The 16,401-nt window shown below is 31.2% G+C and overlaps 1 protein-coding gene across 1 annotated transcript; it reads right to left on the bottom strand.

The window, feature by feature from the left end:
• Positions 1–560: 560 nt before the first annotated feature.
• On the bottom strand, positions 561–11,553 carry LOC134707993 (prostaglandin E synthase 2-like). Its single transcript, XM_063568198.1, has 6 exons — positions 11,263–11,553; positions 7,954–8,169; positions 4,583–4,788; positions 3,811–4,023; positions 2,697–2,811; positions 561–1,302 (listed from the first exon to the last, which is right to left on the bottom strand). Exons 1-6 carry the CDS (start codon positions 11,539–11,541, stop codon positions 1,159–1,161), a joined length of 1,173 nt encoding a protein of 390 aa, XP_063424268.1. The 5' UTR covers positions 11,542–11,553; the 3' UTR covers positions 561–1,158.
• Positions 11,554–16,401: the final 4,848 nt, after the last annotated feature.

Here is a 16,401-nt window from a genome sequence, read left to right as displayed (position 1 = left end):
AAGTACATATTTAAAAGTATGTCCCAAGTCAAGAACCTTATTTGTGATTGTAGTCGTTCTTTGTCATTCCTTTCCAGGAACTAATTTCTTGGTGTTGGCAGAATTGTCTGTCTGACAACTGTCACTTAACCCTTAGATGTCTGTTAAGTATTATTGTTTCATATTGATACTGTATTTGTGCTTAACCAACATGATGAGGCATTCATTAAAGAAGTAAGTTCTCTAGTCCATGGGAAGACATGTCATCCTACCCTCTTGATAAGCTGGCTTAGTGTGTTGGGCTAGTAAATAGCAGTTTATATTCTTATGGCATTAACATCACCCTGTCACCATGATAAGCATGTAATATTTGAAACTGCACATTAAACACCAATTCATCATCATCACCATCATCTACATCTACATATACTGTAATTCAGATTGGAAAAAAATGGAATTTTGATTGAAATCTAAATGAGCACAGCAAGTAGTTTATTTATAAAGCATTTCTCTAAAAGATTGTGGTTTCTTTCTAGCAATCATATCTCTGTGCATGGGAATATATAATAACTAACAAACAATAATGAATCAATGTTTATTCAATTAAATATTATTCTGACTCATATTAATTGTTAACATTAGTCCTTGTTTTCTATTACAAGACAGAACAACAACGCAAATTGGTAATTGCAAAAAAGTATCATGACTATTTTACAAAAATAAATAAGAAAGCAAACTTTCGATCACATTTTGCACTTTTTAATTACAATATTATGCAAGCAATATGCTTGTATTACTTAACCATTTGTGAAGTAAATGAATTTAAAAATTTATTCCGATTTTTCAAAAGACAAGTATCACATACAATATGGAGATGGTAATACATGTAATTGTAAAACTATGACAATTTTTAAATTTAGATAGAATATTATTTTCTGCCTGCGGCTTGAGGATTGTGAATTGAGAAACGGAAAATTCAAACTTAAAATATATATCATGAGTATCTTTAGGAGAAAATGACTTGTCTTCACAGTAGTTTAAAAAGTTCGAAAATACTGAGTATTGTATTCAATCAAATAAAGAGACTGTATACAGCAGAACTGGTAGAAACACATCAAAATATGATTTCATGACATAATTATATAATGAAAGACTTCAGTTCAGAGTCAATTTCTAATTTTAACTATGATGAGAAGAACTGCTTCCTTTATGATTTATGCAAGCATCTTTCATTCTGTAGAACCAGGGTCCAATCTTAGTGTTGTTAAGGGTATCTTCAAAAGCTTGGCACCCTTCTATAGATGTCAGCACACCATATACAGACTAGAAAAAATATTGTTATTTTGAGACAATGTAATAACATAATGAAAGATAATACAAAATAAGGTACCAATGTACAATTATTTAACAAGATAAGTGCTAATGGTTACCATGGGATAAACTATGTTTATTTTGAACTCAAGACAGAGACTTCACAATTCAATTATTTTTTTTAATTATGCAGATGAGTTTTTATAGTCATTGAGATAATTAAGAACAAATACTGTAAATTTAGAAATTATTGTGAGTTTTTATTTTTGCGATTTTGTCACTTTAGACTTTAATACGATTTCAATTCTTTAGAATTTTGAGAACTATACTGTTTAATTCATAAAAATATTTCAAAATGTGTGTTTAAATAATTGTGTAACAACTCCGTCACATTTTTTGCAATAATAAAAACCTCACAATAATTTCTGAATTTACAATTAGCAAATGATAAGCAAATGTGCTTAAAAAAATATTTCAAAAAGAAGGGATGTCTGATCCCCTGGTTTCACTTTCATGTAAGTATTCAAAAAATCTTACTTAAATGTTCTGTAATAATCTGACAATAGGCTTAAAAGGTAAATTGACACTGTTGTAAATGCACACTTCAAGGATTAACTTTTTATTCCAGTTAAATATAAGTCTGTATCAAAGCATGTAAGTAGACATTTGAACATACTTCTGTTAACTTAAATGTTATTTAATTTAATTTTTCATATATAAATTTATTGTTTCAAACAGTACACAATCATTTAAATATGGGAAAGATAGTCCAAACAGATCAATTATGACTTCCCTTTATTCTGAAGAATATCATGGAAATAAAGATTTAGTACCCTTTCTTCTTATTTTTTGCAAATAAATTAACCTGATCACAGTAAATTGCAGATACATGTTTTTATCTTTCACTTTCCTATAAATATTTTTTAAAAATAAATAAAAAAATCACCATCGTGCAAATGTAAACTAGCTTGTTTTTTTTAAAGAAAAAATGCATTGTTTAAATCAACATTTTAGAATCCATTTGATTTTTTTTAAAGATAATTATTTATCAAGAACATTTAACAATGTTTAAGGGAAATATGTCTCTTTTTTTTAAAAGTGTTACAGCAAAAACCTTAAGTGTGTACATTTGAAGGTAAACATGGTAAAGGTATTATCTTTGATTAGCTTGATTGCTAGCTCAACTGTGAAGTAATATGTACTACCCTCCTTTTGGAGTAGTCTAGTCTTACAGTCAGATAGATTGATTATCTGTCTGACTAGTCTACTCTTAAAGGAGGCTAGTATACCTAACTTAATAATTACTTCATGGTTCAGCTAGCAAGCAAGCTCACCCAAGATATTACCTTTACCAACACACTCAATGCATTCTGCTGTAATCTAATTTAATCCTGTAAGAATCTTACCAGGTCAGCCAAATTTGGTTTATCTCCTCCTAATAACTTCCTCTTCCCTACTGTTTTTGTCCATAAACGACATGAGTCATACAGTGAGTCTCGTACTTCATCTTTCAGACCATATCTACAATGTTTGAGTAATATACACTGTATTAATGTAGGTAATTTACCTTTTCAAACTATATTTAATATATGTTGATATGACATGTATGAATATGAAGACTGCTTCATACATGTACCAGACCAAAATTTACAAGATGTGGAAGACCTGTCATATCCATTGAGACACACATTTCTAAATCTGAAATGACAATAATTGCTCTCATGCATAAAATGCTGGACACTCAATAAAGAGTTGTTAATACCAATTCTAAAGTCTTTGGTTTCACTCAATCATATTTTAAACTCAACAACATCTTGAGCAGGAATTCCCAAGATCATTGAGGCAGTTCTCAAGGGAATGAACATGATCTCAAAAACTGGTTTAGTAGGTATTTTGGAAGGATCAGAGAGTAAGTTAATCTTCCTGTCTAGCACCCACCAATCTGTCTTTATAAATTCAAAGTAGGATTCTTAAATAAAACGATGTAATAGACAAATGATCCAACTAGGCACATGGGTATCAACCATTTTGCTAATGGAATTGTCTGTTACAGTACAATGTAGAAGGATTTCTATATTACAAATGTTATGATATGAATCACAGCATGGCTCTTTCAACAATATAAAACATTTTCATTTATATAAATCTTATCATGCTTATACACTTAATGAGATACATTTTCATGTAAACTATTCAATGTTCTTCAATTTGGTGACAGACTTATCACTTAAGATTCTACTTAGTAATAAAAAAATGTTAAGATTTGTTATCTGGCCATCTGCCTATCATAGCATTTAAACGTGATAACAACATAAAAGACATCTTAGGGCACAAAAAGCATAATTTATTATTTTATAAACAAACTAGTGGATGTGGACCATGTTGTAAACATTGTGCATTATGCTCACATATAAATGAAACAAAGGTATTTTGTGACAACACCGGCAAAGAATATACCATTCAGGGACAAATAAATTGTAAATATGTAATGTAACATAAGGACTATTTGTTTGTTCTTACTTTCTTTTGATGATTTTTCCCATCACCCACATAACAGATGCTCCTACATAGATAACAACTGTTCTCTCCCAACTACTGAAGTTCTTCTCCCATTCACCAACTTTGTCAAAATGTCTGAACGTCTCTAAGGATTCGCTGGGGGTACGGTACACATTAGGAGACAACATGTGCACAAGATCAGAATCCGTCCATCTTCTCCACTTCCTTTCCTCCCTGTTCAAAAATTAAAAAAAGATTGTTAATTTAATTCCTTTTTATCAGATGAAAAATAAACGATGTAAAATATGTGACAAGAAGCTGCAAGAATTTTTCATAGCTCAATAGTATTTCTAATACATTTGTATCAACATTATGGTTATCTTTCACAAATAACTCAAAATGATCCAAATTTATATTATACATGTATATTTAATATTGATATCAAAACTGATCAAAAGAAAGCTTTTAATGTTCTTCATTTAAAACCGTTCATTTCAAGCTCACTTGGATATATTGGTCAACTCTTGAAGATCCTCTAAATTAAAATTTCAAAAATAAAATAAAATAATTACATTAAATTACTGCTGAAAAAAGTCAGTTTTAAAATTGGATATATTTAAGAACAATCTGTAATGTTGCAGTAACTATGTAAAAATGTTTTGTAGTGGAGACTATCTAGGATTTTTGACAGTGTCATCAAATAATATTTATATGAATGAAATACAATAAATATATGTTTTTATTAGTCCAACACATTATTAATATAAACTAAGAAAATGTAAAATTGTCTTACTCATATTGTTCTTTGGTTCTGTTATCTGTAAGTTCAGCCTGCTGGTACATGAGAAAATATTTATTCTGAAACTCAACAGTTTTCTTCCCTTTCTCGTCTTGTCCTTCCAGTGCTGGGTAATATGAGGCTAACTTCTCCAGACTCTGTGATCTGTCTAGGAGATACGATTGTAGAATACTTATTATCACAGTGGAATCATTCAGTTGCTGAAATTATTAAAAAAAAAAAAGGGCATATATAATTGAGAGTTATCTTTTTGAAGTATTTTTTGATTTTTGTATGATTGGATATCTGTAGCTATCTCATCAACATATACAGTTTCATTACATATACATGTACATTTGTACATGATCATACCCAACATCCCGGAAAGACTCCCGTTATTCATAATGAATATAATTTCTTTTGAAAGATAGTTGAAGATTGAATGGACGAATCTTTTTTTATACCCAGCTGTCATTTATGTGATTTATCAAATCAAATTTGTTATTCATTAATTTATGCATTTAAAAAGCTTAAGATATTAGCTAAGACCAGTTGCAAGGCAGAAAATCTTGGTTATATAACTTATGTGCAGATCATCCGATGCATGAACTTTACACTATATGAAATATAAACACTGAGAAATGTACAAAAATATAGTCTTTTCTAAAAAAATAAATGTTTTAGAAATAATTAGATTAAATGTACATGGATGGCCATGGTTAAAACTTCCTCCCGCAAAACCTAAAGTTGTCATTAGATGAATTGAATATTGTTTTTTTTATCCTACATGTATTCATGTTTGAACAAAATGAACATCTTCATAATATTCATAAGCTTTGCAATTTTAGGGCTTTTAGCATTACTAATAAAGGCATATTTAGAAAATGTCCTTTGAGTGCATACAATTAATAAAGTAACTTATTTTTTCCATTTGCCATGCTTTATGGCAAATATCTTGGTAAAGTTAAGTTGAATAATTATTCCTAAAAATAATAATTGATAGATTATTCAAAAAAGGGGAAAAAATGCTACAAAGGGCACAGCTTGATATGACCACAGAGGTCAACCCTGAACAGTTTGGGCAAGTCTGGACACACCATTCAAGCTTGATACAGCTCTGAATTTGGATTGTAATTAAATAGTTGACACAGATTATGTTTCTGACACAGAATTAATGTGCTCTAAAAACTTAAAAAATTTAATTGGAAATTTACCCCTTATGGTCCAATATCCAAAATCTTAATACATGGTTAGATTCGGGATATCAAAAAACCCCAAGAATACAATTTTTGATGAAATCAAATAAAGTTCAATTTTGGACCCTTTAGAACTCAATGTGGACCTATTTGATAAAGGAGCCCAAATATCAAAAATCTAAACACATGGTTAGATTCAGCATATCTAAGAACCCTATATATTCAATTTTTGTTGAAATCAAAACAAAAAAAAGTTTAATTTTGGAACCCGATTTAGACCAACTTGAAAACTGGGCCCATAATAAAAAATCTAAGTAAATGTACATGTTTAGATTCAGCATATCAAAGAACTCCAAGAATTGATTTTTTTGTTAAAACTAAACTAAGTTTAATTTTGGACCTTTTAGACCTTAATATAGACCAATTAATTATTTGCAAACGAAACCATTAATTAAGAATTTAAATACATGGTTCGATTCCGCATATCAAAGAACCCCAATAATTCAATTTTTGATGAAATCAAACAAAGTTTAATTTTGGCCCCTAACTATAACTACTCATTTAAATACATCATAATATATTAAGATGTAAAAAAAACTGCTTGTTATCACTGAATGGTAAAGATTATTTTAATTTATCAGTTGGTAGTAAAAAGTGAATATACATTGTATATTGTATATAACAAAGATTTAAGTTGATTCTGGACAAAGAAAGATAACTCCAATTAAAAAATATTCTTGCTATTGCTCAATATTGTGAAATTAGATATTTCTTGTTGATTCTGGACAAAGAAAGATAACTCCAATTAAAAAAAAATCTTGCTATTGCACAATATTGTGAAATTAGATATTTTTTGTTGATTCTGGACAAAGAAAGATAACTCCAATTAAAAAAAAATCTTGCTATTGCACAATATTGTGAAATTAGATATTTCTTGCAAACTATTCTGGACAAAGAAAGATAACTCTAATTAAAAAAGAATTTGCTATTTCACAATATTGTGCAATTAAATATTTCTTGCCATTGCGCAATACTGTGCAATTGAAAAGACTTGCTATTGCACAATACTTAATATAATAATTTTAGATCCTGATTTGGACCAACTTGAAAACTGGGCCCATAATCAAAAATCTAAGAACATGTTTGGATTCAGCATATCAAAGAACCCCAAGATTTCAATTTTTGTTAAAATCAAACTAAGTTTCATTTTGGACCCTTTGGACTTTAATGTAGACCAATTTGAAAACAGGACCAAAAATGAAGAATCTACATACACAGTTAGATTTGGCATATCAAAGAACCCCTTATATTCAATTTTTGATGAAATCAAACAAAGTTTAATTTTGGACCCCGATTTGAACCAACTTGAAAACGGGGCCAATAATCAAGAATCTAAGTACATTTTTAGATTCAGCATATCAAAGAACCCAACCGATTCATTTTTTGTCAAAATCAAACTAAGTTTAATTTTGGACCCTTTGGACCTAAATGTAAACCAATTTGAAAACGGGACCAAAAGTTAAGAATTTAAATAGACAGTTAGATTCAGCATATCAAAGAACCCCAATTATTCAATTTTTATGAAATCAAACACAGTTTAATTTTCGACCCTTTGGGCCCCTTATTTCTAAACTGTTGGGACCAAATCTCCCAAAATCAATACCAACCTTCCTTTTATGGTCATAAACCTTGTATTAAAATTTCATAGATTTCTATTTACTTATACTAACGTTATGGTGCAAAAACCAAGAAAAATGCTTATTTGGGCCCTTTTTTGGCCCCTAATTCCTAAACTGTTGAAACCAAAACTCCCAAAATCAATCCCAACCTTTCTTTTGTGGTCATAAACCTTGTGTCAAAATTTCATAGATTTCTATTAGCTTAAACTAAAGTTATAGTGCGAAAACCAAGAAAATGCTTATTTGGGCCCTTTTTGGCCCCTAATTCCTAAAATGTTGGGACCAAAACTCCCAAAATCAATACCAACCTTCCTTTTGTGGTCATAAACCTTGTGTTAAAATTTCATAGATTTCTATTCACTTTTACTAAAGTTAGAGTGCGAAAACTAAAAGTATTCGGACGACGACGACGACGACGACGACGACGCCAGTATGATAGCAATATACGACGAAAATTTTTTCAAAATTTGCGGTCGTATAAAAATAATATAACATTAATTCCAAAACTTACTAAACAGCCATTCTTTCCAACATCCTCACATACAAGGATTGGTACTTTCTTGTAATCTGACCATTTTATCTGCTTTTTATTCACAGAGTTAACTTCAATGATGTCATAGGAAAATCCATAGTAATCCAGAACTGACCTCAGTTTACAACAGAATGGACAGCTTGTAAATTGATACATTGTAAGCTTCAACCCATAGTCTGCTTCTGGAACTCTAACCTGTAGAAGAGAAACATTTACTTATATATCATGTGTATATACATGTATGTTACAGCGAATTTGTATAACCATGGATTATGTAGAATCACTGATTTTTCAAGGAATAAGTAGAATCACTAAAATCATTACTAATTATACATGTACATGTTATATATAATCCCTGAAAATGATCAGTGATTTTACATAATCACTGATTTGACACTGAACATTTTAATACTTATTCTACAAATTCCCTACATGATTTCAGGGATTATCAATAATTTAAGGATCATTTGTTAATCAATGTAATTTGGTTTGTTGAGAAATAATATCAGATTATTACATGGCATTTTTCATTATCGCATGTATTATCAGCCCTAGGTTCAATATCAGCCCAAGAGCCGCATGGCTCGAGGGCTGATAGTACATGCGATATGAAAAATGACATGTTATGATCTTTTTATCATATGCTTCAACAGTAGAGAAAAATAACAGATTCATATATTGATTCTTTTACATGGTTCCTGAAAAGAAGTTGAAAGAGTAAAAAGTTCACGGACGTCGGACCCTAAATTTGATACATTCAACATGAAATCTTTCTATCATATGCCTCAACAGAGAGAGAAAAAAAACCCACATTTTATATGGACGAATCGACAAAAAGATAATTCAACAATATATATAATGAACATTGTTTGGGAAAGTCAACTTTTTTAAAGTAGCTTTCTAAATTATGTTCCAGAAAAACTTAAATAATGCATTTATTTAATATATTTTTTTATTTTTTATTTAATTTGATTTGATTATTTTACACAATATACTTTCCAGTATTCAAATAATTGTTTTGTACACTACTGTGTAATGTTTTTCACTGAAAACGTAGCATTGAGGTGTATTTTCCAGAATTTGCCGAGTTTTACCGGAATGCCATGTGATAACATTAAGGAAAGGCATGTGATAAACTTTTCATATCAGCCCGCTAAGCGCCGATTTGAAAAAATATGGAAAATACTTTAATTTAATGCTATTATCATACGGTAAAAATCATATGTTATTTAGTCTAAGTATATGATAAAGATATGTGTTTGTTTGAGGAAAACAAATAATATTCACAATTTATCATATTTTTCTGTCATATTCCTTGCCAGATGAAATAATTTTGCTTTTAAACAAATAGGATGATCTGAAAGATATAAACAACACAAGGTTTCGAAATTAAGTTGAAGACTTTAAAATTAATAATATCAACTTTCCCTTTACAGCTATAACTTTACAGCTATTGTTTGTTTATTAAAAGCCAGCGCCTGTGTTAGAAGATAAATTTGGACTTAATTCCATGCCTCAAACATTATCAAACAAATGCATCACTATTACACTAAAAAGGCTTCATTGTACCATCTTGGAACTGATAAAAACAATATTGTCAATGAATGTACGATTTGTAAATCATGAAAAGGATTTTTAAGTTTATCTGTATCTGTCAGTAAAACAGCATGAATCAGCTAAACAGAATTATTATGTTTAGTTAACAAATATCATATAATTGAATAACTTTATTGACTAACTTTCTCTTTTAATTATACTAGATTCTTATTTTACTTTCACTTTCTATTTATATCTATAACGTCTTCATAACAACCTCTATTGTTCGGCGAACAACACAACCGCCAAATTTGTACTTCACTGTTTGATTTCATGTATAATATGGGGACGAAGTTCCCAATTACGGTAGAAAAATCAATAAAAAAATAAAAAAATAAAAAATCGGGAAAATTTCCCGAATTTTTCATTCTACTAATGAACTCAAAATCGTTAACTTTTTTTTCAGATCTACTTCCTGTTCCGGTTTTCATCGAATTTGCGCAGATATCTGTCTTGTTTGCATGAGACTTTGAATTTTTTTTTATTTATCAGTCTAGTAAAATATAAGATTGGATCTCAATACAAATTCAATTTTAATAATTGTTTGATATGAAAAAAAACGTTACCTGATGAAAACGTTTCTTTTGTTTACATCGAATATGACGTCATAACTTAAAGAACGTCACAGCTAATTCCCTAACAACAGAACCAAAATCGGGAACATTACGTACGGTATTTCGGTTTCTTTTATCAACATGATTGAATTAAAAAAAATAATGCATACAGACTTTGTCCCCATTCACAGGTTATGCCTGCCTCATATTACACAGTACATGTAATAAACATTATGGAACTAGACAACAACAAGAAAACAAATGAAAATCAGAGTGAATGGACCCTGGGTGAACAGGCATCAGGGCAAATGGACCTAAATCATAGAGGCTTAGTCTATAAGTTTTCAACTCATTAACAGAGTAACGGTAACTTGTTGTATAGTGTGGAGTAGTTGTAGCAGTGAGGGTTTAAAAAGGATATTAAAATTACAAAAGAGGGCTGCTAGATTAATACTAGAAACAGACCCATTCGCTCCTTCTGCACCCTTATTCAAACACTTAAACTGGATGACAGTTGAACAGAGAATAAAATATCATAAGTTAGTGATGACATTTAAGTGTATTAATAATGATGCCCCATCATATCTTACTAACAAGTTTCATTATGTTTCAGACAGAAATCCGTACCCCTTGAGAAATGCTGTTCAAGGAAACCTCATACTCCCTAAACCAAAAACAGAATTATTCAAAAAATCTTTTATGTATTCTGGACCATTCTTGTGGAATAATTTGCCAATACCTTTAAGAAATATTACAAATATTAATTCTTTCAAATACAAAATAACAGATCATTTATTGAAATCAACCTAGCTGTATAAATAATATAAAAAAACTGATCATGTCATCATGTTTATTTTTTCATCACATTTTATCAAGTTGTATTGAACATTATTATCACACTTGACTTTTTATGCTAATGTATGTATGCAATGTACTAGTATATGTTTGTGTTTTGTTTGATTTTTCATTACGAGGGCCTCAGGGAAGATTAGTTATATAGCTAACTGTGTAACCCTCTTAAAATAAAGTATTGTTGTTGTTGTTGTTAACCCTTCTCACTAGACACTAGTGTTTGGATTCATGTCAATGTGCAGCAATGTGCAGAGAACACGAGAAAGTGTGTGAAATGTTTACATACTTCTCTTGAAGGTTTCAATTGAAGTCTCTCATTGACAGCTGCATATACCCTTATACTTTTCTGTGCCAAGTTACCCAAGGTGACGGCTCCAGCAACCGTTAGAGTGCCAAATATTCCACCTTTTAATGATATTCTGATTGGAAAAAATTTTGATCTTGTTTGAAATGATCTGTTTTGTATCTTTGAAAAATTATCTCTATCAGTTTGCCAAATTTGCGATTTATCCTTCAATAAACTGTGAAATTTTCTGTGAAAAGTTTTTCGCATGGGCGCAGCCATTTTTGTTATATAAAATGCCTGATGCTCTCGGTAATAATAAAAAAAAAAATAGGATGCAATAAATAAATTTACCTATTTCAATCAGAAAAAAACAAACTCTGAAAAACAAAATACATCTTTTTATTATTTTTATAATATTTATTTCATCAAAATGAATTATTCTTTTTTTTAATTTTATGAAGGACTTCACATCATTCATTTTGAAGCAATTACCGAAAGGATAAGTTAAATTTCCGTGTTACACTTCACCAAAACAAAAGTAAAAACGCTTCAAGTCATGAACAATTCAGTATAGTCAGTATAACATAGTGATACGATGAAGAGAAGGGAAAGTATTTGTTCCGATTAACTAACAGATATACTGTTCCCTGCGTTAAGTCAGGCAAAATAAATGCAAAAGATAAAAGCAAAAGTTAAAAAAAAATATGCTGGGATATCATCGCTTCATCAGTTCAACAAACCTGAGACTACTATAACACAATATCAACCCTCAAAACAATATGTAGTCTATAAATGTTCAAAACACTTTAAATTATATTGTAAAAAAGAGGAGAAAGATACCAGGGGGACACTCAAACTCATAGCCTGATTGAAAACAACTGACAACGCCATTGCTAAAAAACAGAATTGTGTTATAAAAAAAAAAAATTTCTCTATACCTAACAGTATTATTCTATATAGGAGTTTCATTTTCAGAGAAAAGTTCAGGTGCTTAAAGTTTTTTTTCAGAGTCACTTTAGAGACACTTGTCTCCGGAAAAAAAATACGGTAAAAATGATATTTTTCCATACGGACAAGTGCCTGTGAACAAACCGCACGAGGATAATTCTGTCGCTAGGATAGGACCAGAAATCCCGCAGAAATGGTACCGGCAAATGCGTAGTAATCATTCATGTTTATATGGGGGACCAGGGGTAACCCAATGGTATTACTGTATGCAAGTTTATATGGGGGACCAGGGGTTACCCAATGTTATTGCTGTATGTAAGTTAATATGGGGGACCAGGGGTAACTGAATGCTATTACTGTATGTAAGTTTATATGGGGACCAGGGGTAACCGAATGTTATTACTGTATGTATGTCTATATTGTGGACCACGGGTAACCCAATGGTATTACTGTATGTAAGTTTATATGGGGGACCAGGGGTTACCCAATGTTATTGCTGTATGTAAGTCTATATGGAGGACCAGGGGTAACCGAATGTTATTACTGTATGTAAATATAAAAAAGAGCAACTTCCATAGTTCTGTCTTCTCCTCTGATGACAATGAATGCAAGTCATTGCAATCTAAAATATCTATCAAATGAAAATGTATATGATGTTAAATGAAAATGCAAATAAGTAAAACTAAGAGTACAACAAACATAAAATGTGTTAAGATTGCTTCTCAATCGGGTGGAATGTATCTTTGTACTGCATTGTTTTAAATTTATAACTGTGATATACTTGTTGAGAGATGAAACTTTAATAAAATATTGAATTGAATTGAATTGAATTGTAAAGAAACCCATTCAGTTAGATTTACAATTATTTTGATCGTCAGCATCCTGCTCGATGAGAGAGACATTTATTTAGTCATACACATGAAATAAATCATACAATGATATTTTCAATATTCATTTTAACACTATATTTCATAGGCTGAACATTGTCATTAATTTTTCAATGAATGATGGTAATGCGTATGAGTTTATATGTTAGTCCCCTTAGCAAAGAAATTTATTTGATTTGGTTTAAATAACTCTATGTAATAAGATTTGTTGTAATGAAATTCATTGTTGATGAACGCACTCACCTCACCCTTACTGATATCCTTCTTAAATAATTTGTATAATATGAAGAAAGATTACAAACATACAAAAGAAAGGAATATAAGGAAATACTTTTAAAATCTCAACATATTTGAATAATATGTACCTTGTATATCATCCATGTGATCATTTCCAAATTAAGTATTGAGATATCGTTAAAAAAGAAAAAAATATGAATAAAAACATTACTTTGGATCTGAAATAGTACTGAAATTATTTCTGCATGCATGTTCCTATAGGGGCCAACGGTAATACATTGTGCAATGTTATTTCTATATGCTTATTTCTCTAGGGGACAAGAGGTAACCCAATGCAAAGTCTATATATGTAAATTTCTATAGGGGACTAGGGGTAACTCAATAAAATATCTATATTATATAAGTTTTTTATAGGGGAACAGGGGTAATCAAATATAATATATATAGAGACCAGGGATATCCCAATGTTATTTCTATATTTATGTTCTATAGTGAACCAAGGGTTACCCAATGCATTTATGTAAGTTTATATAGGGGACAAGGGGAACGTAACCCATAACCAAATGTTTCTCTATAGGACCAGGGATAACCTGATGTTACATCTTTATGACTAATATATGTTTCTTCATAGGACCAGGGGTATCCCAATGTTTTTTCTATATGCATATTTTCTAGGGGACCAGAGTTAACCCAATGCCTTGTCTGTATGTAAGTTTATATGGGGGACCAGAGGTAAAACAATGTTATAACTGTGTGTACGTTCAGATGGGGACCAGGGGTAACCGAATGTCATTAATGTATGTAAGTTTATGATGGGGGACCACGGGTAACCGAATGTTATTACTGTATGTAAGTTTATATTGGAGACCAGAATTAACCGAATGTTATTACTGTAAGTAAGTATCAATTGGGGACCGAGGTTAACTGAATGTTCATACTGTTTGAAAACTTATATGTAAGTATCTATTGGGGACCAGGCGTAACCAAATAATACGTCTTTATGACTTATATATGTCTCTAGGAGCCAATGGGACCAGGAATACCCTAATTATTTGTATATGCATTTTCTATACAGGATCGGGGATAGCCTAACGTTATTACTATATGCATGTTCTATAGTGGACCAAGGGGTAACCCAATGTTATGTCAATATGTAAGTTTTTAAAGGGACCAGAAAAAACCAAAATTTCTGTCTATATATGAAAGTTTCTATTTAAAAACAGCGGTAACGCAATGTTATGCCAAAATATTAGTTTCTAGAGGGGACCTGGGGTAACCAAATGTTATTGCAGTATGTAAGTTAATATCGGACCAGGGGTAACCGAATGTTATTACTGTATGTATGTTTATATGGGGGACCAGAGGTAACCCAATGGTATTACTATATGTAAGTTTATATGGGGGACCAGGGGTTACCCAATGTTATTGCTGTATGTAAGTTTATATGGGGGACCAGGGGTAACCGAATGTTATTATTGTATGTGAGTTTATATGGGGACCAGGGGTAACCGAATGTTATTACTGTATGTATGTTTATATAGGGGACCAGGGGTAACCCAATGGTATTACTGTATGTAAGTATATATGGGGGACCAGGGGTTACCAAATGTTATTGGTGTATGTAAGTTTATATGGGGGACCAGGGGTAACCGACTGCTATTACTGTATGTAAGTTTATATGGATGACTAGGGTAAAACAATGTTATTACTGTATGCAAGTTTTTATGAGAGACCAGGTGTAAAACAATTGTATTACTGTCTGTAAGCTTATATGGGGGACCAGGGGTTAAACAATTTATTACTGTATATTTGGTTGAAATGTGAGAAAAGGGGTAAAACAATGTTATTACTGTATATAAGTAAATATTGGCAGGTGTAACAAAATGGTATAACTGTATATTGTAAGTTTATATTGGGAACCAGGGGTAACCGAATGTTATTACTGTAAGTAAGTATCTATTGGGGACTAAGGTTAACTGAATGATAATTCTGTATGAAAGCTTATATGTAAGTATTTCTTGGGGACCAGGCGTAACCAAATAATACGTCTTTATGACTTATATGTTTCTTTTGGAGGCAAGGGGACCAGGGATACCCTAATTATTTCTATAAGCATTTTCTATACAGGATCGATGATAGCCCAACGTTATTTCTATATAAAGTTGAGAAAGGAAATGGTGAATATGTCAAAGCGACAAACACACGACCATAGAGCAAACAACAGCCGAAGGCAACCAATGGGTCTTCAATGTAGCGAGAATTCCCGCACCCGTAGGTGTCCTTCAGCTGGCCCCTAAAATATGCATAATAGTACAGTGATAATGGACGTCATACTAAACTCCGAATTATACACAAGAAACTAAAATTTAAAATCATACAAGACTAACAAAGGCCAGAGGCTCCTGACTTGGGACAGTCGCAAAATTGCGGCGGGGTTAAACATGTTTATGAGATCTCAACCCTCCCCCTATACCTCTAGCCAATGTAGAAAAGTAAAAGAATAACAATACGCACATTAAAATTCAGTTCAAGAGAAGTCCGAGTCCGATGTCAAAAGATGTAACAAAAGAAAATAAATAAAATGACAATAATACATAAGTAACAACAGACTACTAGCAGTTAACTGACATGCCAGCTCCAGACCTCAATTAAACTGATTGAAAGATTATGTCTTCATCAAATGAATATCAGGTACAATCCCTCCCGTTAGGGGTTTAGTATCATACTATCATAAAATATATGAGAAGAACATAACCCGTGTCATGCCAACAACTGTTTTTTTAGAAATAAATGTGTTTAGTTCCGATGCAAAGACCCTATCAGTGAATCAATGTTAAAGCCAAAATATGCAATCTGTAATGACCTGACAACAGTATCGTAACAATATCCCCTTTTAATAAGTCTATTTAAAGGTTTTGTTAGTTTCTGAGTTTATATGCATGTTCTATAGTGGACCAAGGGGTAACCCAATGTTATGTCAACATGTAAGTTTTAAAGGGACCAGGAAAAACCCAATGTTCTGTCTACTAAATATATGAAAGTTTCTATTTAGAAACAGCGGTAACAC

The sequence above is a fragment of the Mytilus trossulus genome, chromosome 2, assembly GCF_036588685.1.
Source record: "Mytilus trossulus isolate FHL-02 chromosome 2, PNRI_Mtr1.1.1.hap1, whole genome shotgun sequence".
NCBI lineage: Eukaryota > Metazoa > Mollusca > Bivalvia > Mytilida > Mytilidae > Mytilus > Mytilus trossulus.
Note: the sequence above shows the minus strand (reverse complement) of the source record. Positions and strands in the feature narration are given on the sequence as shown.

Bases quoted from the DNA above. Each gene is read 5' to 3' on its own strand.
- LOC134707993 (XM_063568198.1), bottom strand. From the start codon at position 11,541: ATGGCTGCGCCCATGCGAAAAACTTTTCACAGAAAATTTCACAGTTTA. The intron at 2,812-3,810 runs GTAAGAACAAAC...CAAACATTGTAG, and splicing joins GGAAAAATCATCAAAAGAAA to ATATGGTCTGAAAGATGAAG. The intron at 1,303-2,696 runs GTAAGATTCTTA...TATTTTTTCTAG, and splicing joins AACCAAATTTGGCTGACCTG to TCTGTATATGGTGTGCTGAC.